This window comes from Zalophus californianus, chromosome 8 (assembly GCF_009762305.2).
Source record: "Zalophus californianus isolate mZalCal1 chromosome 8, mZalCal1.pri.v2, whole genome shotgun sequence".
Taxonomy (NCBI): Eukaryota; Metazoa; Chordata; class Mammalia; order Carnivora; family Otariidae; genus Zalophus; species Zalophus californianus.
The window spans coordinates 77,907,495-77,931,069 of NC_045602.1; the positions used below are offsets into that span (position 1 = coordinate 77,907,495).

Genomic DNA, 23,575 nt, shown 5'->3' on the forward strand with positions numbered 1-23,575 from the left:
CTCATGTTTGTTTTAGTTTTACTTCCATTATTAAATAGATTTGTTTCTCACTTAAAAGTCCATTTGCTTTGGTTTTCCAAGGTATTTCTTGATTGGCTGAAGTTCTAATAGTTTCCTCAAGGAATAATCACAAGAACAATATTCCCAGGGTTTTCAAATGTTCTTTTCTATATCTTCATGCTTAAAGGACAGCTTGGCTGGACAGAAAGCTCTTGGCTCACCTTTTTCCCTTTGAGTGGCGTATGGCTTTGTGCTCCAGTGTCTTCTCATGTTGCAGGCTGCTGAGGAGAGACCTGAAGCTAGCTTGATTTTTGTTTCTTTTCTAAGTGACTTTATCTTTTGACTAGGTTGTGCAAATGATTGTTTTTATTCCCAGCTTTATTGAGCTTTAATTGACATATGACATTGTGTAAGTTTAAGGTATACAATATGATGATTTGATACACATGTATTCAAATGATTACCATAGTAAGATTAGTTAACACCTCTATCATTTTACCTAATTACCATTTCTTTCTTTTTTTTTTTTTGTGGTGAGAACATTTAAGATTTACTCTCTTACCAACTTTCAAGTATATAATACAGTGTTGTTAACTTCAGTCACCATCTGCACAGTCGATCCCAGGAACTAACTCCTCTAATTACTGGACGTTTGTGTCTTTTGACCAACACCTCCCCATTTCCCCCAGCAAGCCGCTGGGAACCACCATGCTACTGTCTGTTTCTATGAGTTTCCCTTTTCCTTTTCTTCCTTCCTTCCTTCCTTCCTTCCTTCTCTCTCTCTCTCTCTCTCTCTCCCTTTCTTTTCTTTCTTTCTTTCTTTCTTTCTTTCTTTCTTTCTTTCTTTCTTTCTTTCTTTCTTTCTTTCTTTCTTTCTTTCTTTCTTTCTTTCTTTCTTTCTTTCTTTCTTTCTTTCTTTCTTTCTTTCTTTCTTTCTTTCTTTTTCTTTCTTTCTTTTTTTCTTTTCTTTCTTTCTTTCTTTCTTTCTTTCTTTCTTTCTTTCTTTCTTTCTTTCTTTCTCTCTCTCTTTTCTTTCTTCCTTTCTCTCTCTTTCTCTCTCTCTTTCTTTCCTTCTTTCTTTCTCTCTTTCTTTTCTTTTTGCCTGATTGGTCTGGCTAAGATTTCTAATAGTTTTTTGAATGGAAGTGGTAAGAGCAGGAGTTCTTGTCTTCTTCCTGATCTTGGTGGGAAAGCTTTCAACTTTTCATGATTGTGTTTGATGCTAGCTGTGGGTTTGTTGTATATGTCCTTTAATTTTAAGGTATGTTCCTGATATATCCAATTTGTTGAGAGTTCATTTCATGGCCATTTTTCATAAAAGGATTTTGAGTTTTGTCAAATGCTTTTTCTGCATCTATTGAGAGGATATATAAATTTTTATCCTTTGTTCTATTAATGTGGTGTATCACATTGGTTTGCATGTGTTGAACCATCCTTGCATCCCAGGGAAAAATCTTATTTGCTCATGGTGTATGATCTTCTTATGTGCTGTTGAATTTGGTTTGGTAGTATTTGTTGAGAATTTTTGCATTTGTAATCATCAGAGATATTGACTTGTAGTTTTCTTTTCTTGTAGTGTCCTTATATGGCTTTGGTATTAGGTTAATGCTGGCCTTGTAAAATGAATTTTGGTGTGTTCCCTTCTCTTCAACTTTTTTGGAAGTGTTTAAGAAGGGTTGGTATTAATTCTTTAATGTTTGGTAAAATTCACCAGTGAAACCATCTGGTCCTGGGCTTTTCTGGATTGAGATTTTTGATTACTGATTCTAGTCTTCTTACTTATTATTGGTCTCTTTTTGGATTTTTTATTTCTTCATGATTCTGATTTGGTAGGTTGTATGTTTCTAGGAATTTATCCATTATCCAGTTTGTTGGTGTTCATATTAATCTCTTATAATCCTTTGTATTTCTGTTGTGTAACTTTTCTTTGTTTTGATTTTATTTATTGATACTCTTTTTATCTTAGTTTAGCTAAAGTTTTGTCAATTTTATCATTTCAAAAAACCTGCTCTTCATTTTGTTGATCTTTTCTATTGTTTTCATGGTCTCCATTTCATTTAGTTTTGCTCTGATCTTTGTTACTTTTGCTAAATTTGGGCTTAGTTCTTCTTTTTCTAGTTACTTGAGGTGTAAATTTAGGTTGTTCATTTGTGATTTTTTTTATGTAGGTGTTATTGCTATCAACTTCTCTCTTAGACTAGCTTTTGCTACACTCCATAGATTTTGATATGTATTTCCACTTTCATTTCTTTCAAGATATATATATATTTTTTTTTTTTTGGTGTCCCTTTGACTTCTTCTTTGACCCTTTGGTTGTTCAGGAGTGTGTTGTTTAATTTCCACACATTTGTTAATTTTCTAGTTTTCTCCCATTAGTAAGTTAGTGAGTCCTTACGTATCAATACTTATGTTAGATCTATTTGGTCCAAGATATAGGTCAAGTCCAGTGTTTACTTATTGATGTTCTGTCTGGGTGATCTGTCCGTTGCTGAATGTGGGGTATTGAAGTCCCGTTATTGCATTGTTGTCTGTTTCTTCCTTCAATTCTGTTAATAATATTTGCTTTAAATATTTAGACACTCCAGTTGGGTGCATACATGTTTACAATTGTGATATCCTTTCAATGAATCAATTCCTTTATCATTATATAATGACCTTCTTTGTCTCTTGTGACCAATTTTGATTAAAAGTCTATTTTATCTGATAGAAGTCTAGCCACTCCTGCTCTCTTTTGGTTACCATTTGCGTAGAATGTCTTTTCCCATCCCTTCACTTTCAACCTATGTATGTCCTTAAAGCTAAAGTGAGTATAGACAGCATGTTGTTAGATTTTGTGTTTTTTTTAAATAAAAAAAAATCTATTCAGCCACTTTGTGTCTTTTGATTGAATAATTAGTCCTTTTATGTTTAGCATAATTATTGGTAGGTGAGGACTTACTATTGCTGTTGTTTTCTGTTTTTAAATGTCCTTTGTTCCTCTCTTACTGTCTTCCTCTGTGATTATTTGATTATTGACTTGATTATTTGATTTGATTATTATAAAGTGGTCCTTTATCTTTGTCTTTTGTGTAACTACTGTGTTTTTTTTTTTGTGGTTACCATGAGGTTTACATAAAACATTTTGTATATACCACAGTCTATTTTAAGCTGATAAAAAATTGCCTTCAATTGCATACAAAAACTCTACAATTTTACTTCTCCTCACCCCACATTTTATGCTATTGATGTCATACTTTACATCATTTTATATTGTGCATCTATGACAAATTACTGTAGTTATAGTTATTTTTAATATTTAACTTTTATACTAGAGATAGAAGTCATTTATATACCACCATTACACTGTTAGGGTATTATGAATTTAGTTAAATATTTACCTTTACCAGTGAGTTTCATACTTTTATATGTTTTTGTATTGGTACTTAGTGTCCTTTCATTTCAACTTGAAGAACAACCTTTAGCATTTCTGCAAGGCAGGTGCAGTGGTGATGAATTTCCTTAGCTTTTGTTTGTCTAGGAATGTCTTTATCGCTCCATAATTTCTGAAGGACAGTTTTCCTGGATATAGTATGCTTGGTTGGTGGTTTTTTCCTTCAGCACTTTGCATATATTATCCCACTTCCTCCTGGACTGCAAGGTTTCTGCAGAGAAATCTGCTAATAGCTTTATGGGGTTCCCTTGTATGTGATGAGTCATTTTTCTCTTGTGGCTTTCAAAATTCCCTCCTTGTCTTTGAATGTTCTACATTTTTATTATAACATGCCTCAGAGTAATTTTCTTTGGGTTGATCTTGCCTGGGGTTCTTTGAGCTTCGTGTACCTGATTGTCTATGTCTCTCCCTAGATTTGGGAAGTTTTCAGCTATTGTTTTTTAAAATCATTTTTCTTTCCCTTTCTCTTTTCCTTCTGGGCCTCCCATGGTGTGAATGTTTATTTGCTTGATGGTGTCCCATAATTCACATAGACTTTCTTCACTCTTTCTTACTCTTTTTTTCTTTTTGTTCCTCTAGCTGGTTAATATTAAATGATCTGTTTTTGAGTTTGATGATTCTTCTGCATGATCAAGTCTGTTGTTGAAGCTCTCTTGAATTTTCAGTTCTATTATTGTTCCTGTTTGGGGAATTCTGTTTTGGCTCTTTTTTATGGGTTCTGTTTCTTTATTAAACTTTTCATTTTGTTCATGCATTATTTTCCTGATTTCATTTGGTTGTCTATGTCCTATACATTTCATTGAATTTCTTTAAGATGACTATTTTGAATTCTTTGTCAGATAATTCATAGATCTCCATTTCCTTGGGGTTGGTTATTGGAATATTATTAGTTTCCTTTGGTGGTGTGATTCTTCATGATCCATGTAGCCTTGCAATGTATCTATATTCACAGAAGCAGACACCTCTTCCAGTCATTATAGACTGACTGGTTTCCAAAGGTACAAACCTCTGTCTATTCCCTGGACGGATGGAATTACCTCCAGAATCACAATCATGCTGGGCTAGAGCTAGTTATGAGATTGTTGCTGGGGCTACAGTGGGTTCCACAATTAGCAGGTGGATATGGATCCTGTCTGGTCCCTGGGTGAATGGAACTGTCTCCAGTACCTTGTTTAGTAGGGTGGCTCTGGGACAAGGATCCTCTTCAGGATCCACAATTGGGTCTTTGGACAATGCATCTATTACTAGGTGCATGGCAGGTGTGGCTCCCACCAGGTCTCTGGGAGGGTGGCTGCCTCATCACTGGATGAGTCCCCGGATGGGCAGGACTAGCCCTAGATCATGGTAGAGGAGCTAGAGCCAAGTATAGGGGCCTTTCAGGATCTTCTGTGGTGAAGATGGGAGTGTCTTCTACTGGTTTTCTGGGCTGGCAGGTCTACCAGGCCTGCAGCTGTGATGTGGTTGGAACCAGATACAGGGCCCTTCAGGATCTCGGGCACAACTGGGAGTATCTCCTGCTGGGTCCCTGTGTCAGCATGACTGCAGTTGGGACGGCCTGGAGCCTAGTATAGGGCTCTTTCAGACTAGAGTATCTCCTGCTGGGTCTCTAGACACTTAGGACTGCTGGCCTACTGGCTACAAAGGGTGTGGAGCTGAGTATAGAGACCTTTCTGGATCTCAGAGGGTCCAGACACAAGTGTCTCCTGCCTGGTTCCTGTGTCAGCAGACCTTCTTGCAGACTGCCACTGGAAGAGGACAGGGGCCTAGTACAGGAGATGGCCCTTTCAGGATCCCTGGGGGTACAGACTGGAGTGTCTCCTGCACAGTCCTTGTGCCAGCAAGACTATGTACCATGGCTGGGATGGTCTGGAGCCCAGTTATAGGGCTTTTTTTTAGAATCTACAGACTGAGTTTGGTGGGTTTACCTCCAGGGGCTTCTGGACCATAGACAATAGGGACTGGAGCCAGTTCATGGGCTCCTTCAGGGTCCACAGTCAGGACCAAGGTCTGTATGTCTATTACCTAATATTCTGCATGACTCCTGGGTCCCTTGGCATATGCATATGGTGCTGATGACAGGACCAAAGCAAATGGGGCTGTAGCTGAGTCCTCAGGGGTACAGAACTGTTTCTGTTTCTGTATCCAGGACCATGGTCAGCAAGTCAGCAACATTGGTGCTGGCCTGCCTTCTCAAAATGGCTCTTCTCAGTCTTGGACTACGCCAGGGTTTCACAATCTCCTACCTGGAACCCAAATCTGCCATGTAGGTACTTTTGTCTGTGGATTGATGTGTAATTGTTGGTGGGGATATGACTGAGGGACATCTTACTCAGCTATTTTGTTCCAAAGTCCATTAAGTCCTAGGATATATCTCAATGTTGACTGCTCTAGTTGATATTCCCGGGTATGCAGTATGCCCTTTACCTATGGAGATTTAAGATTTCTATTTCAGGCAAGTTTCCTCAAATTATATCTTTGAATATCTGTCTGTTCCATTGTTTTATTTATTATTATTTTAAAATATGAATTATTTTCAAATTTAAGGAAAACTTAGACATTGCTTCGTGGTATGTGACAGGTACTATTCCAGCCTTTTATCAAATTTTGAGTCACTTAATCTTTATAACAACTCTATGGAGTAGGTACTATTATCCTCATCATTTTAGTGATGAAGAAACGAAGACAAAGTGGTTAAGAAGCTTCTCCAAATTCATATAGCAGACAGAACCAAGATTCAGACTCAGTTTATTCTCTTAACCTTTGCACCATGCTGGTTTTCTTCTTCAAGGGCTCATTTATGTGTAAAATAAGAAAGAGTTCCATTGTCTATCATATCTATCATTTTCCCTCTAATATTTTATTTTTAAATTTTATTTAATCCCTCTGATATTTTAAAAATACTTTATTTCTGTTTGTGTTCACCTTCTCTGGTTTCTTACAGTGAGTTCCATAGTATATTTTCTTCATTGAATTTCTACCAATTTCATCTTCTGTGATTTGTTTGCTTCTTTCCTGAGTTTTCATATTTCATCTCTTCCTGTTTCTTGCCATCTTACTCTTAAGTTGTTGTATTTCTGCTTTGTTTTCTTCCTTCACAGAAATGATGGATTCATATATATTTTTTAATTCATGGTGAAATATTGATCATAATTTTCATGTGTTCCTTGATAACATTTTTAGAGAACATTACTCATCTCTTGATAGTTTTGCTGCTTTTTTTTCTCACAGTATCCTTGTTTGGATGCTGTATGCTAGCTTCCTTTTTATTATTCACCACTGAAGGGAGATAAGATAGGTATCTGTAGGCAGGTGTTAAGGGAGGTAGTGTAGGGAGAGGTCTGTGCTTCATACGTCAAAGGCTGGCTTCTCTGCTGCCCAGAGAGAGAGAGGTTCCTACAAATAAGTTTGTTCTGGGTGACGATTTGTGAAGGCTTACCTCTTTTGCCTTTCTAAACCAAATAGGCAGACTTTTGTAACTAGCCCTTGTCATTGAGGTTCCAGTAGCCATCGTTGCTCATCCTTCACTTTGGCTGGGCCCCGCACTTTCTAATACCTGCCCCAGCTCTCTGGACCATTCTAGGTGCACTTTCTCTGTGCTTTATTCTGCACGGCTTCTGCCCATCTCAGCTGCTCTGGATGTTATTTTTATCTCCTAATTTGGCAGAAGAAGGCATATGTGTTTTCTTTTTTTAAAAAATATTTTATTTATTTGACAGAGAGAGCACAAGCAGGGGGAGTGGCAGGCACAGGGAGAGGGAGAAGCAGGCTCCCCGCTGAGCAGGGAGCCTGATGCAGGGCTTGATCCCAGGACCCTGGGATCATGCCCTGAGCTGAAGGCAGACGCTTAACCGACTGAGCCACGCAGGGATCCCTATGTTTTCTTTTTTAGTTCTCATTCCCCCCCCCACCCTCCCACAATAATTTCTAGGAAAAATAAAAGTTATTGAGTTATATAGTTGTGTTTATCCTGGAAGTAAAGACTGAGTCTGGAACGTTCAAAGATGTATTAAAGTGAATTAAACCAATGTGAAACCTGAAGTCTTCATCTTTTGTGTGGGGTGGATGGTATTTTTCACTTTTCATTGTCACCCATCTGTGTGTCATACATTATGTTGCCACTCACTGTATTTACATAAAATTAATGAAGTAGCATTTGAACACTTAGCCCATCTATCATCTAGTTCTCAAATTCCAAAATATCTTTGAATAGGTTGGCATAAAATTCTGGTGTTTTAAAGAGAATGTAATTTTTAAATCTTAAAAAATAACTTTTTTGGTCTTTTTTTCTTCCACTGTTTCTTAGAAACCGTGATATATCACTTGTAATTATTGGATGAGAGTGATGAAGTGTACTAACCTGCTTAATGTTTAACTCTTGTCACTTTAAAGGATTTTTTCCCTAAAGTGATTAAAGCTGGTATGTGTGTGTGTTGTTAGGTACATTATATACATTACCTCATTTAATCCTCACAACAATTATGTGAAGTGAGTGGTATTATTATTCCAAGTTTTCAGAAGAGAAACAGCCTTGGGTTTTTTTTTTTTTTTTTGAGGGTTACATGACTGGTAAGAGGCAGAGCAGGAGGTCTGAGCCTAGGCTGTCCTAAGCACTCTGCTGTCCTGCCCTGTGCAAACATAGTGCGAACAACTTGGAAAATACAGAGAAGAAAGGAAAAGAAACATTGTTGCCACCCAAAGAATTTCACTGTTGAATATACTGGTGTATTTCCTTGTAGTCCTCTTAATTGTATACTTACAGATAGCATGGAGCCCTGGGTGTTATATGCAAACAATGAATCATGGAACACTACATCAAAAACTAATGATGTGATGTATGGTGATTAACATAACATAATAAAAAAACTAAAAAAAGAAAACTAGTGAAAGAAAAAAATGTATACTTAAAAAAATTAAAGCATCACTATTATGTACCACTTTGAATATTGCATTTTTCCTTAATATTATAGCAAATATTTTTCTATGTTCTTAAAAATCTTCTGTAAGTGATATTAAAAGATACATAGTACAGTTGACCCTTGAATAGCACAGGGGTTAGGAGCACCAACCCCCTGAGCAGTGAAAAATCCACATGTAACTTTTGACTCCCCTGAAACTTAACTAATAGCCTACTGTTGACCAGAGACCTTAGTGGTGACAAAAACAATTGATTCACACGTTTATGTTTACATTATATATGTATTATATACTGTGTTCTTGTATAAAGTAAGCTAGAATAAAGAAAATGTTTTAAGAAAATCATAAGGAAGAGAAAATACATTTACAGTATTGTACTGTACCAAAAAAGTCTGTGTATAAGTGGACCCACATTGTTCAAGCCCATGTTGTTCAAGGGTCATTTGTACCTCATTAAAGTGGTACACTATAATTCTGTAAATCACTTCTTGTTGGACATTTGGGTAAGTTTGAATTTTTTTGCTATTAGAGATAATACAACATTTTTGCTGTGGTGGTTTCCTCCTGTATTTTAGACTCCTTTGGGGAATAGATTTTCAGGAATGAGAATACTGGATCAACATGTCTGAACATTTTGGGTTAATCTTTCACATGGTCTTGCTTTCTAAAAACTGTTTTAAAATGATATAACTCACATCAGCAGTGTATGTGGAATCCCCATTTCACAGAACCTGAATTAGCATAAAAATAGTTACCTCGTTTCTATCCGAATTTCTTTGATGAAGAAATTAATGTCATTAGTAGTGAATAGTAGTAGTGGAACTGGACATTTTTGTATTTAACTTCTTTTATGAATTGCCTGCTTGTCTTTTGCCCATTTATTTGCTGGGGTCTTGTGTTTCTTATCACTTCCTGTGAACTCTTTGTATATTGATGACATTAACTCATCAGTATTATTACTTATTGATAATTTATCCTACTTATATCCTTTTCATTTTGGCAATCATTTATATGCACCCTTAAAATTTACATAGCAAGTCCAGTCCGTAAATCGTATAGCTCCTTTGTGATTCCATCTCTTTTCCATTTGGTCCTGTTTGGTCTGAGTTGAAAATGAAAACAAAGATCTTTTTGTTCCCTCTAGATTTGTTTTTGAGGTGTGGTGTAATGTAAGGATGTAAACGGGTTTTTCCTAAATAGCTAACAGCTGAATTCACCTCGTTCACTCATGAACCTTTACCTTTCTTCACTGTTGTATGTGGCTTCCTTTGTAATGTGTCGTATTCCCAGGTGTAGGCTTGCTCCTGGCCCATCTACCCTGCTTCATTGCCCTTTCCTATTCTAGTCTTCCCTTTCTGGTGATGACTTTTTTTTTTTTTTTTAAGATTTTATTTATTTATTTGACAGAGAGAGAATGAGAGATAGAGAGCATGAGAGGGAAGAGGGTCAGAGGGAGAAGCAGACTCCCCGCTGAGCAGGGAGCCCGATGTGGGACTCGATCCCAGGACTCCGGGACCACGACCCGAGCCGAAGGCAGTTGCCCAACAATCTGAGCCACCCAGGTGCCCCTGGTGATGACCTTTTGACATTAATTTGTTTTTCGTTCTGCCCTGTATATTTGTTGTAGATGTGAAAAACGGATTTGCTATTACCCAAATAAATCTTCATTTCCTGTGTTGCTGGACTGAATCTTCTGAGGGGAGAGCGCATGGGTACTTGGCTTCTGTACTGTCTTATTCAGTGGAACACTTGTTTTCTCACAATATCCATGGACATTTTAAGGTTTTTATTTTTTGCTCCCAATATATTTTTCTTCCTTCCTTTCTCTTTTTTCTTGTCTCCACTCCTCCCCCTACACTGTTTATTAGTACAGTTTTGAGGAGGTCCAGTGGTACGATTTGAAAGCAAAACAAAAGATTGAGCTGTATCAGTGGTTTGCTTACTACAGCTTGTCAGTGTATTAAAGCCTTAAAAAATTTGGAACAATAATGTGGCATTTTTACCCATTATCAGGTAGAGATGTAAAAGGCCGTAATTATTCTCTAAAGTTTCCAAAGCCATTTAGAGTGCTCCGACTTTATAAACTAATAGAGACTGGATAAACTAGATACATTGCTACAATGTATCTGATTTCCTTTAATTTTGACATTTGATACTTGTTGGCAAGTAGATATTTGTAGGAATCTGCCTTTCTCATAATGGGTTTGATAAATAAATTGTAATCATATCTGCAAATTAATTATGCATAAATTAAATTATGCAGCTTTTAGGCTTTGTATTTTGGGGTAATTCCTTACATCAGCCTTTTCCCTTAAGAAAGTAAAAATTAGGGCGCCTGGGTGGCTCAGTTGGTTAAGCGACTGCCTTCGGCTCAGGTCATGATCCTGGGGTCCCGGGATCGAGTCCCACATCGGGCTCCCTGCTCAGCGGGGAGTCTGCTTCTCCCTCTGACCCTCTTCCCTCTCATGCTCTCTATCTCTCATTCTCTCTCTCAAATAAATAAATAACATCTTAAAAAAAAAAGTTTAAAAAAGAAACTGCAAACTTTTTTAAAAAAAGGAAAGTAAAAACTAGTTGTAGGCTAAGAGCACTTTTGTCTTGTTTCTTGCTTCATTGCAAAGACAACAATTGATACATCATGTATAGTCCTTTACTGTGCTTGCTTTGGGTTCTTATATGTACATTAATTCCTTGGAGGAATTTCCCTCCACACTGAAATTTTTCCTGTTTATTTTTCTAGGACTGTTCTTTTCAGGTGATGGAAAGCTTCTCCATTGTTTTGACAGAGGCTGCTTAGGATGGTACATTAAATATCACATGGTATTTTAAGTTGTTCTTACCTTACCTCCCAAGAGTTTAAGGCCCATCGTCTTTGACTGTCAAGAGGACAGGAAGGGGACTAGGGTTCATGGCACCGACTACGTCAGCCCCCCTGAGCACTTGTGCAGATGGTGGTGGCTGCTCACCTCAGGGATCAAGAGGAGATTGCCTCTAACCCTGATTCTGTGGCCAGGTGCTGTCTAAGATCTTTCTCCTGATTTGTTTTATGGGAGAATTTTTATGGAAGGAGGCCTATGCTTTTGTTCCCATTGCCCTCTGGGATCCTCCGGTTGCCTGCACTGTGTCTGGTTTTCCCATTAGCCACATTTCCGCATGAAAAATTTCCCCACATTAGCCACATTTCCCCACATTCCCGCATGAAAATTCAGCTCCCTTATTCCCTTCTACTACCCATCTCTCACACTCTTCATTAGGTATGACTTTTAATGCTACTGACCCTCTGGAGGTTGAGAAAAGACTAACACACATCCTCCCTGGCTTTTCCCTTCTGTCTCCCCTTTTGCCTTCTGAAGCCCCTCACCATTTCTTTTCAGTCCTAATGATGTGTATCTTGTAGTTGGGGTTTTTTGAGCTTCTTGGACCTGCTGGTTTATAGTTTCCATCAAATTTAGAAAAATTTCAGCCATTATTTCTTGATCACAGGTCTATAGGTCAACTGCAGTTCGGTTAATCTAGGATGGACTTGTCCTTTTTAACTAGCACTATCCAGGATATATTCTTATTGTAGTGAATAGCATGAGCACAAGAGTCAAGCCAAACCATGCAGCCATGTTTAAGGACCCTGCTCCTGTCCTGTCCACTAACATTCCATTGGCCAAAGCCAATTACATAATGAAGTCCAATGTCAATGGGATGGAGAGGGAAGTAAATTTTTGCTGAACAGTAACAGAAGCTATCACAATCTTTTGTTGTTGTGTGGTTCATTCTTGGCTCTGGAAAACAGTGTCTGCTGGGAAGTGAATCAACTTTGGAATCATACCTGGATTCAAACCCTAGTTTTGCCACTAACTACTTGTGTAACCTTAGCAAGTTACTTAACCTTTCTAAACTATGTTCCCTCAATTGTAAAAATGGTAATAATAGCATTTACCTCATGGCTTTTGGGAAAATTAAAACATGTAAGACATATGGAAATGTTTAGTACAAAATTGGCATTCAATTAGCGTTAGTTTCCTTTTGGGATTCCAGGTGGGCTTTTATTGCAGACATTGGTTCTAGAAAGTAAAACAGTCTGACAAGATACAAAAGCCTCTGTCATAAAGAATATTTTTAGAATAGTCATGATACAAAGCAGTTTATTTTCATTCACAATGATGAATGAGAATTGGAATTTGGATCCAGGAAGTGAATACTGTACTATTCAACTATGTCCTGATAGGAGGAAGGTCCATTTTCAAGGTTGATACTAGGGGTTGGCCTCCTTCAGGAGCACCCATTCTTCTACTAGAAGTAGGAAGTAGGATTATACTGTGGGGCCTTTTCTGGGCATGACTTTCTCCTACTTTCCTGTTGTCAGACTGGGCTCAGGGAGGAGCTTGAATGGTGCAAGAATAGTTATAAATTGGATGTGGTAGTTTTCAATTCTCAGAAGCTTTCATGTAGATTGTTCTAGATGGGGTCTGGGTTATTGCTCTTTGGGGAAGGTGCTGGTGCTTTCCAGAAACTGTATCTTTAAAGGGTACAGTCCTAATTCTGTGAGAAGCTGGTTATGCCTTAGGTTGTAAAAGCCCTGTGGGCCTAAAGTGAGGGGTCTATTTGGTGGTTTGAGGACTCCCTTTTAGGAGGAAAAAGGGCTTCTGATCTCTTGGGTTTGGAGCAAACCTCATCTTTTGTATTGGTTCTCTCTTCTGGTTTTACCCTTGAAAAATTTAACTAAACCAAAACTATAAATATGGAATAGGAAGATCATGTTAGAGTAAAAATGTCCACTTAAGGGCCTGGCATCAGCCTAAGAAAGGAAAGAATTTTGGCATTTGATGTAGCTATGCTGGGATCTAGACTGATTGGTGATGTGAACAGTGGACTTATTTTAGATGGCCTATGATGTCAGGCTCTTCAGAATTGGAAATTTGAGGCACTCCTGTGGTAGGATAAGCATCCTGGCTGACAGCCATGGTCAGAGCTCTGAGCTCCCACTTCAAGCCAGAGGAGGAGGTGGAGGAGGAGGAAGAAGAAGAGGAGGAAAAGGAGGAGAAAGAGGAAGGGGGGAGGCAAACTGCAGACACTTGGGGCACAGTTGTAACTTCAACATAGTTCCATACACACAACCAAAAGAGCTACCCGCTTAGGACCATCTCATGGTTCCAGGAGGTCCGGGTTGGGCAGCATAACATCTTTCACTTATACCTGCACCCATATCAGGCATCACTAATGGATTCATCATTGTCCTTCCCACTCAGCAGTACTGCCCTGGGCCCTCCACATTGCTTGCTGGCCAGCCCCTAATTGAGCAGAACTACAAACGGGGTTCACTGCACTTACCGCATATTGGCTCTTGTCTCCAAGAGAAAGACTTTTCAAAGAATAAATAAAAAGGAGTCTCAGGTGATAGGAAAGTGTACTGTTTTTCTGAGAGTGTTTTTGTTTGGGTCCAGCATTCCTGGCAAAATGGTGTCAGAAAAGCTGCTCAGATCAGCTAGTTTTATTCTGAAGTCCAAAAATGGTGTAGCTGTAAAAATTTGGCTGATTCTACCTTTGGAAACTGTACTTTTTGTGTGTTGGTGAAGATAAATGAATGAACTAAAACTAAATATTATGAAACCGAATTTTATTTACTTTAAGATATGTTCAGGCTGTTAGGCTTGGAGAGAAAAAAAATAACCAAGTTATGTTCTTGGAAGGCACTTCTGATCTTTAATTAGATATTTAAAGTTTACTGGCCCATCACTCAGGCTTGGCATTGCCTCTTTGTTTCTAATCTCTGATTTAATTTAGAAACACTGATTGTAATTTACTGACAGCAGGAGGCTCTCTCAGAGGTCTTCCCTCCAGAACTTGGTTTAATGCAGTGGATGGAGCCGGAGCAGCTGCACTTCCAAAATTGTTGCCACATTGTAGTTTTCAAGGCTGAGAGACTTTAATTATCTCTGGAGTCCTGCTCCTTTCCAATAATAGTTTGCCTTGAATTTCTGTGAGACAGGGCTCTGGTTAGTTAACATCCCTTTGTTCAACAGCTTCTGTATGTCTTCAGAGGCTCACTAGGGCTGAGGAGGAGATTCTGAAGGCATAAAAGACAAGGTTCCTATTTCGGGAACCTCAAACTCTTAGAATATCAATTATGCTTCTGCTTGATGATTTAAAAGTTGTTCCTTCCCATCATAACTCCAGGAGCCCAGTTTAGGATTTAAGAATTTCCCACCTCCACCTTCTTCTTCCCTACACCTGGGTATGTGTGAAGGTCTACTTCTCCTAACCAGAGAGTAAGACACTTTCAGGGCAGGGAACCACCGTATTCCTTCCTCCATTCTGTGTTTGTATCCTGGGTTCCTTGTTATTCCTGTAGTATAGCCTGTCACCAGGATGCCTCCACTGCTCACTATAGTCCTTTCTTGGTATGGGGGCAGTGGTAGGCTCAGCCCAGTTCTTAGGTCACCAACACAATCAATCTTTTAGAATCCCACTGAAATAATTGAGTGGGTCCAGACATCTTGCATCACCTAACAAAATATATGGCATAGAGAAATCCCACAAGAATCTCTTAAAAATTAAATTGAATTACTAAATAAAAGAACTGGTGTCAATTTCTGATTACCTTTGGATAAACGTGCCCTGATTTGAGGGCACGTTTGCTTTTGAAAATCAGGTACTCTGCTGAGCTCTGGGGATCCAGTGATGAAAAAGGAAGTCCCTCTCCTCGGGAAGTTTATGCTCGGGAACAGCCTATTTGGAAGTGTCTGCCAGCTGTCAGGGATGTACCAGGGAGAGTGGTTATAAAAACAGATCAACATAGTTCTGTCTTCAAGGAAATCACAGTTGGATAAGGGAGACAAACATGCAGATAGCACAAGTCCAACACTTGAGAGCTCTCAGAGCTACTAACCCCACGAGGCTGTGCCGTGGGTGACTGCCAATCCCAGCGCAGGCACATACTGGCTAAGCCGGCAGGGGTGTGTTGCTGCTCATCAGAATCTCACAGTAGGCCCTGGCCTTGGAGATCAGCTCACCAACCATCATCACCTACACATCAGAATTACAGACTGGGTGCTTTCCCTCCCAGGAAGAGATGAGTCTATAAGCCCCTTGAAGGAAACTAAAAACAACCAACACCCTAACAGATGAGATTTGCTTACATAGATCTTGTGTTGTGATCATTTACGAGGGCACACAAGGACAGTGTTCCACTGTGGAAAGAGAATGGGCAGCTTTGGAGACAGACCTGAGTCGAATCCTGACTGCACTACTTATTAGTTGTGTGGCCTTGGGTAAGTTTCTTAATTTCTCTGAACCACACTTCGCTCATCTGTAAAATGGGGGTGATGATCCCTACTTATGTGATCGTTGTGAGAGTAAATGAGGCAGTATGTTTAAGTGCCCAGCACAGTGGCTGCCACATAGTAGGCACGTAGTAAATTTTAGTTTTCCCTCTTTCTCCTCCTTGATGCATCAGCCAGAAGCAGGCATTATAAAAGACATCTAATCTAAAATAAATGGCACTATTAGAAATAGTGGAATGTAATGAACCATATCAGTGAGAATGGCCTGGAATGGGTATCTAGAAGATGGTATGTCAGGGATTCTCCAGCACTTTTAAGGGGAAAAAGAGCTTTGACTTCTTTGGGGAGAGCACTTCTTTAGGGCAGGAATAGGGACATCAGGGTATTAGAATATTGTTCCCAGAAATGATTCAACTTTTTTTCTCCAAGAATATTTTGTATAGAAATAATTTGTTTACATGCCTGTCTCACCTATTAGACTAAAGCTTTGCAAAATTTTGTTGCAAAAGAATCACTGGGATCCTTTCAGGAGTACAGTTTCCTCGAGTCTCCCTCCCATCCCCCCCACTCAGAATGAGTCTGGGGTATGGCCTAGGAGTTTGTACTTTGATAAGCACATTGGGGGGTTCTGACACATGTTCTGAGGACCACACTTTGGGAAGACCACCCTGGAGTGAGAGCCCCTTAAAAGCTTGGACTGTTTCCTGTTCATTCTGTATTTCCAGTGCTCAGATGTAATAGATATTGAATGAGTTTGGTCGAATAAATGATTGAATGATTCTCTAAGAAGATGTCCTATTGAGAAGAGGATATTTTAAAATAATTGACTTCCTGGGTCCTAGGTCAGTGTCTTGTGAGTTTGAAGAAAATAATTAGCCTGCTAAAACTTGGGAGGGAGACCCAGTCTCTGGTAGCCCACATGACCCATTTCACAAAAATGGACTTTTGGTTGAGGACAGAAGGCTGAGCAGATGCTAGTGTGGGGTTGCTCCCTCAAACAGTAACCCTAGCCTTACTGTTTCTCTTTTGATTCAGGGTTGGTTGATAGAAATCAGGGAGCAGCTCTGTGACTGTCTTGCGTTCATTTCGTGCACTGTAGATCCCTTAGAACCAAAAAGAAGTTCAGGCCTTTTTATGATGGAAAAGCTGAGAAACAACAATTTTAACAAATTTTCTCTAAAGGAAAGTTCCCCTGAATTTACCGTTTCATTAAAACACCTCTTGATTTGGTGCCTTTTAAAGGGTATTGCCTAGTCTAAATAGAATAGATTTATTCAGCCAAACTTTATCTGTGGGCATTTAGACATTGTTTCTTTATATATTGCTTCTCTATCCCTGTGCCTGGGTCTTTATCACCGGCTTGTCTGGTAGCACCCCGAGCCTGGGGTCATCCTTCTTGCTGAGTTTGGTGGAGAATAATGATGGCTTATATTCAAAGTTTTCTAGGTGAAATGTTGGATGATTAGACTGCATTACATTTGCACTTTACGTTGTTCCACTTAGAAGAGAGAGGCCCCAGGAGATAGGCTCACACCCACTTATTAAGAGTTGCCCACACTTGGTATTTGAAACTACTTTTAAGACGTCATGGCCCTCGTGAAACATGTATATTCATTGCTCCAGGAAAATGGTAGACGTTTATCCAGATAGTGAAATGACTCTATTTTTAAACTAATCAGTGATTAATTTCCACAGGGCGACTGAGTGCAGCTGCCCACGCACCTCGGTGGTTGGGGCAGTGGGGCCAGATCAAGCCAGAAGGTGTTCAGTGACCTCTCAACACCAAAGCAGCTTAATATATAATTTAACACAAGTAAGCGGGGATTTTCCATTGCAACAGAAACTACTGATTTCACCACTTGCAGTACCTTTATGGATGTCATTGTCCCCTTGCACCAGACCCTTATTATAATTTCAGATCTCTGGGGATTTTTGTTCCCTCATAGTTTAGTTTAAAAAACACATTGTATTGCTTTCTGTAAATAGAAGCATGTGCTGCTTTTTCCTGAAAATACTGCCTTTTGATAGCTCTGTTCAGTTCTTTTAGATCCTCACAGCTGAATAGGAGTTTAGGGCTCTAGCAGACAGCAGTCTCTACCCATCTGGGTCAGTTCTGCACCCAGGAGTCCTGGGCAGTGGGGAAGGGCCACAGACAGATGAGCCTGTGCTGGGACTAGGGAGGGATCTGGGACTCAGGGTTGCTGATGGTGCTTTTAGTTTCTGGCTTGCCCTCCCCTTGTGCTACATTAGGTTGTCCTGGGACCAGTGTCACCCCTAGCTGCTTTTTGAATTGCCTTTCCCCTCCTGCCCTTGGGATGCTAGTGTTTCAGATACGTGGGGGGAGCCTTGTGTCGCTGTGGCAGGAGGATCTAAAAGGAAGGGACTTACTGCTCTTGAGGGCACATCACTGTTAAGGTCTGGAATACCTAGGGCACAGTCATATTATGTTCAAGTGACGTGAGTCTGTTATATACCACTCAGAAGAGTTTCTTGCAATATTGGGACCTGTCAATCCTGAAGCGGGGCAATTCCCCAAGGAAAGAATGTATTTGGTTCTGGTTGTTTCTTTGTAATAAGGACAATAAAAACAAGGAAGGACAAGAATTCTTGCTGAAAACACTGGATCTTGTGCTAAGTGCCATGGAGGATACAAAGAAAGAAAAGACATTGTCCCTACGTTCAAGACGTTTACAATCTAGTGAGCAAAATCAGCCTGTGCGAACATAAGCAGTAATCCAAGCCTGCGCGCTCACACCATAGGAGAGTTTTAGACCACAGCTCTTGATAGCACAATGACCGGGGACACACTGCTGAGTGATGAGCTCTGTTGTAAGCAGCTGCATACTAAAAATAAAGCATCATGTTTGTGAAGGATTGACTTAAATTAGACTGGATTCAAGGTCATGCAAATACTTGTTCACCATCACTGGCTGATGCTTCTTTGTCCTCCTTGGAATTGGAGGTTGGGGTGACAGGCAGCCAGGAATTGCATATACTGTCAGCCTATCTAATGGGGGAGAGGGGGACCTGAGAGTGTGTCCTGGAAGCAAAAGGACTGAGAGCGGTGATTGTGGCTAATGCCTTCCATGGGCTAGAGAAGGAGCTGGAGGCCGATCACTGTTTGCCGGGATGGCTGGGCCAACCTTGATGGTGGAGGCTGGACAGTGCCTTGAATGAAGGGTGGGGTGAGTGCAGTGGAGAGCTCTGAGTTTCCTGATGGTGAAGATAGTGGCATACAGGGGCCCTAGGGGGCTGGGGACAATGCCCTGACCGGGTGGCATAGCATTTGATAATGTTATAGGGCCTTGAACCCTGGACTCGATTGCAACGCAGGGAGCAGGGCCCTCAGCACTGGCAGTGCCCATCTACCAAATAGTAAGTGCTCGACAAATATTTGCCAAATGAATAATTAATGAATTGGACTCTGACAACTGGACTTTATCCTGTAGGTGAGACATGGAAGATTTGACAGGGAGGTGGTGTTCCCCTGACATATCCAAACATACCTGTCCTGGGGCTCATTTCATTTGTTAAACCAGCCAGTTTGAGAAATCAATACCGGGTGCTAATGAAAAACAGCAGCTTAATGTGACATCTCTCCCAGATGGTGTCAGAATTCTGTGAGCCTTCAAATTGCTACCTCATGGCACATGGGAGATATCAGGGCTTGGTGCAGGAGGGAGACGTTTGGGTTGGAAGATTTTGTAGTTTGGATGTCTCTTTGAGGAACCATATCCTGCTTCTGTGCACAGCAGATCTTGGCTGGCTTGTACCTTGGTGATCAAAATCCGCGTGGCTTCCTCATGGTTTTGTCTCCTCTCTGGTTTAGCCTATGGCATCTCAAATTCACAGATCTCTCTGAATACTGGGATTTCCTGTGCCTTGTCCTCCATCCTCTCGGTCTTCAGTAGGGCTGTCTCCCTGGGCTGCAACTGCTTGATACCCCAGCTAAGTCCCTTAGAAGTGACCCTGATAAAAATGGTAGCCCTTCCTCACTGCCTGTGGAATAACGAAATAAAACCTCTACATCCTAAGTTATGCTTTTTATTGCTCTGCAGTTTTTCTTGTTTTGTTTTTAAAGCAAACCTGGTTAAATGGACAGTTTTGAGTTGTTTTTTTTTTTTTTTTCCTGATCACCAGCATAGGACTCTGTAGCTTCCTAATTATAATGACTAAACCGGTGTATTGATAATCTAGTTACTACCTGCACAGGGAGCATGCTGTCACTTACTGCCCCTTAAATACACTGTCCTGTTTCTGGATCATCAAGAGCAACTCAGTTTTCTTGAATTTTTCCTTTGTTGCTGACCTGTGGTTCACTGCCTGTCAAGATACTATTGACAAGTCTGGGGAAAATGGAAATTGACGAGCCTTGACTCATTCGAAACTTTTAAAGTGAGGATTCTGCTGCTTAACACCTCTATGCTACAGTAAGCAGCTGGAAGTCAGTTTTACTTTTGTAGCAGTCAGAAAGTCTTGTGGGCTTAAGGTTTGCATTTGGCAGCAGGTTGCAATATTTTTGGAGTTCCAGCACGGAACTGGGTACACATCACGTTTCACTCCTTGGGCTATTGATGGCTGTAGAGCCACGGTGGTCCTCCATCTTTGTCAGGGCTTGTCACTTGCTTCTTTATGAATACAGCTTTTAATACTCTTACCCCACCTGACCAACTTTGGGAGGGCCAGATCCCTGGCATCCCCTTACTTCCGCCCTGCCCTTCTTGACTACATTTGAATGTCAGAAACATCAACTATGGTCTGCCTTGATCTCTCCTGGTGGCTTAAGGTTAGTCCTTTCACCCTGGGTAGATGAGTCTCCTTGGGCAGTCCCTAGGCTGATGGTGGTCTCTCACTCTCTGTGGACATAGGATCTCAGGCATCTGTGGACTATTATGTAGATGGGCTTGGTAAAGAGGATATCAGTAGCAGTTCGGGGAGGGGGCTGCAGGGACCCTCTATAACCATCCATTCCTTCTCTAGGGCAACTATGCAGGGTGGCAGAGTTGGTAGAATCAGACCAACTTGGGTTTGACTCCCTGCTCTGACACTCATTGATGGTGTGACCTTGGATGACTCATTCTGCCTCCATTTCTATACAGCTGTAGAATGAGGACAAGAGTAGAATTTGCCTGCAGAGCTGTGGTAAAGAGAAAGACAATGTTTAGAAAGGCCCAAGTTCAATGCCATGCACAAAGCAGGTACCCTCAAAGGTATTTATCATTAGAGAGTTTGGACTTTTTTTAAGCTTATTTTAATGATAATGTCGTCAGTGTTCTCTGAGCTGACTGTATACAGTCTGTGAAATTGAGTTAGATTTTTTTTAAGCTTTTTATTGGAATGGTGCTTTTAAAATTAGAGACGATAATCTGCTAAATTCTTGTTACTAGAACCATATTAGAAGCAACCCCAGAGCAACGACTCTCTGGTAGCCCCTGTGATGTCTTGAGTAGTACCAGGCCAGTGGCTGGGCCCGTGGATGCCACTGAAAATGGGAGGTTCTCTTGTGTCCTCTTGGATTCACCACTGGCTCCGTGTGCACAGCATGCTCTAATAGAGAGGTGTGTGGAGATAATGGTAGGTTTACATACAGTTTTAAGAAATAATAGAGATACCCAGGTGCTCTTTACCCAGTTTCCCCTATGGTAGCATCTTGCAAAACTATAGGACATTACCACAACCATCACATTGATATTGATGTCAAAATACCACCAGAGGAACCCTTATGTTGCACTTCTGTGGTCGTACCCATTTCCCTCCTGCTCCAACACCCTCCTTAATCTCTGGAAACTACTAATCTCTTAGGGCCTGGACCTCTTACCCATAGGATAAAATTTTATTGATTGACTGATTATGAGAATGAGATTAATATCTATATTAAGAAGCCATATCATTTTGAAAAAAATATCATACAGCCAAACCTAACCCTTAATTGAGAGAGCAGAGATCCAGAAAACGAGGCCAAAGAATCATTTCTTACATTAGGGGAAGATAAGGACTGTGAAGGTGGTTTTCAGAGAAGTGGGAAATCTCGTTTAATCAAGAAAGATTAGGAATTATTACTTTCATATACCACTGAATTTCTGTTCCTCACCCTGGCTTTTGTTAGGTGCTTTTGAATAATTTTATTCTTTAGCTTCTTTGAGTATTATCAAGAATTCATCTTAAAATATTATGGCTGCTACAAATATTTACAAAGATTTATTGCATCCTAAAGTCTACATTTATGATTTCTTGAGGTGACAGCACTTCCTTAGGGATTTCAGTTCTGATTCTCAGATTAGTGGAGAAAGTGGAATTTGATGTTCAGAAATGTTCTAGAAACTTGGCTGGGGTGTAGCAGGCCTCTGGGACTACCAGAGAGTTCTTGGGCTTGCCATAGCCACCCACTCACGCTGTGTTTCTCTTCCCAGGAGCTGGGGTCAGAGAGGACGTGTTTCTCATTTGGAGGGAGATGAAGGAAGCCTGCAGCACTTTGACCCAGATCCAGAGGCTGGTCGCTGAGCCACCCAAGTCCGATGTGGACAAAGTAGACCATGGTGGGTGCTGTTTATGTTCATAGTGTTACCAGTTGGGGATGAAGGGCTGTTTCCTGAGGAGTTCTTCCAGAGTTGTACTATGGTTTGTATGCGTGTGTGTATGTGAGTGAGTGAGTGTGAGTGTGTGTGCGTGTGTGTGTGTGTGAGATTGTCCAAGAAAAATGAGCTGGACAGGAAGGTGGTAACTATTGCTAGGAAAAGGAGGCCTCAGTGTAAAGAGCTGGGCTCAGTGATGACTACAACATGGACAAGTGGGGATTTGTAGCCAAGGAGTGGGGTGGGGTTGGTGGATGGAAAATTTCTAAGAGGAAACATCAGGGGTAAAAGGGGATTCTGGCTAAACCTACCTGACAGGATTCTTGCTGAAGGCAGGCCAGGATGGCCAGATATCACCTGGGGGTGGTGGGCTATGAAGTATTTGATCAGTTGTGGAGGGTGGGGGGATTCTGGCTAAACTGACTTAGCAGGATTTTTGCTAAAATTGGGTGATGCAGAGACAAAGATGGAAGTCCAAAGCTGGAGGCCTAGTTGAGAAGAGGATTCAGAGGAACCTGAGTTTGGAGTGAGAAAATCCTGGTTGCAAATCCCAATTCCATCATTAGGCATTGACCCAAATTAATCTCTTTAAGCTTTAGTTTATTCTTCTATTAAGTAATTATATCCGTCTTGAGGGATTGTAAAGATTAAGTAAAATAATGTATGCTTTGCACCAAGCAGGTATTTGATAAATGTTAGCTCCCTCTTTTCCCTTTCACAGTTAGAGAGGTAGTATACTGATTCTCCTTTCTGAATTCTTGAGTTAGTAATTATTTTCCTCTGTAGGGCACTGGTTCCATTTAGGGCACCTCTGGTAATAATGGTAGTTAACATTTATAGCACATACCTTACATGGCAAGTCCCGTGCTAGGCTCTTCACAGTATTCACTCATTTAACTCTTCCTACAATCTTATAAGATAGGTGCTCCATTTAGGTTAAGTAACTTACCCAAGGCCACAGAACTAGAAGTGCGAGACCAGGATTCAAAACCTAGTTCCTCAGTAAAAGTATCCAAGTCTGGCTTTCACCTCAGACATTCTGATTGAATCCATAAAGTATGCGATCTGGACATTGAGGGTTTTGAAAGCTCCCCAGATGATCCTAATGTATAGCAAAGTTTGGGAACCTTTGCCAGGCTGTATTGCCTCCTGGTACCCTGCCTATATTACAGAGGTGCCAATGTGGGAGGAGAGCAAGGAGCCAGACGAGCTGGGGCAGGGATGCAGTTGAAGAGGAGAAGTGGGGAAGGGACATGTGTAGAGGGAGGAGGAGGTTAAAGGCATGGGTAAACTTGCCCTGTGCAGCCTGATAAATTCCTGGTGACAGTGACTTTTTACTGTGACTGGGTGTCCAGCTGTGGGTCTGGGACAGCACAGCTGCAGTT

The 23,575-nt window shown here is 40.5% G+C and overlaps 1 protein-coding gene across 11 annotated transcripts in view; it reads left to right on the forward strand.

Annotated features, from left to right (window-relative positions):
* VWA3B (von Willebrand factor A domain containing 3B) overlaps positions 1–23,575 on the forward strand; it is a 227,901-nt gene that overhangs the window by 54,475 nt on the left and 149,851 nt on the right. For 10 of the 11 annotated variants that reach the window (XM_027620414.2, XM_027620420.2, XM_027620415.2 and 7 more), the window contains one exon: positions 22,029–22,154. In XM_027620414.2, coding sequence (XP_027476215.2) covers positions 22,029–22,154 — 126 coding nt within the window. Of the gene's footprint in view, positions 1–17,318; positions 17,432–22,028; positions 22,155–23,575 lie in introns of those variants that run through there. The other variant, XM_027620425.1, reaches the window with a different exon arrangement.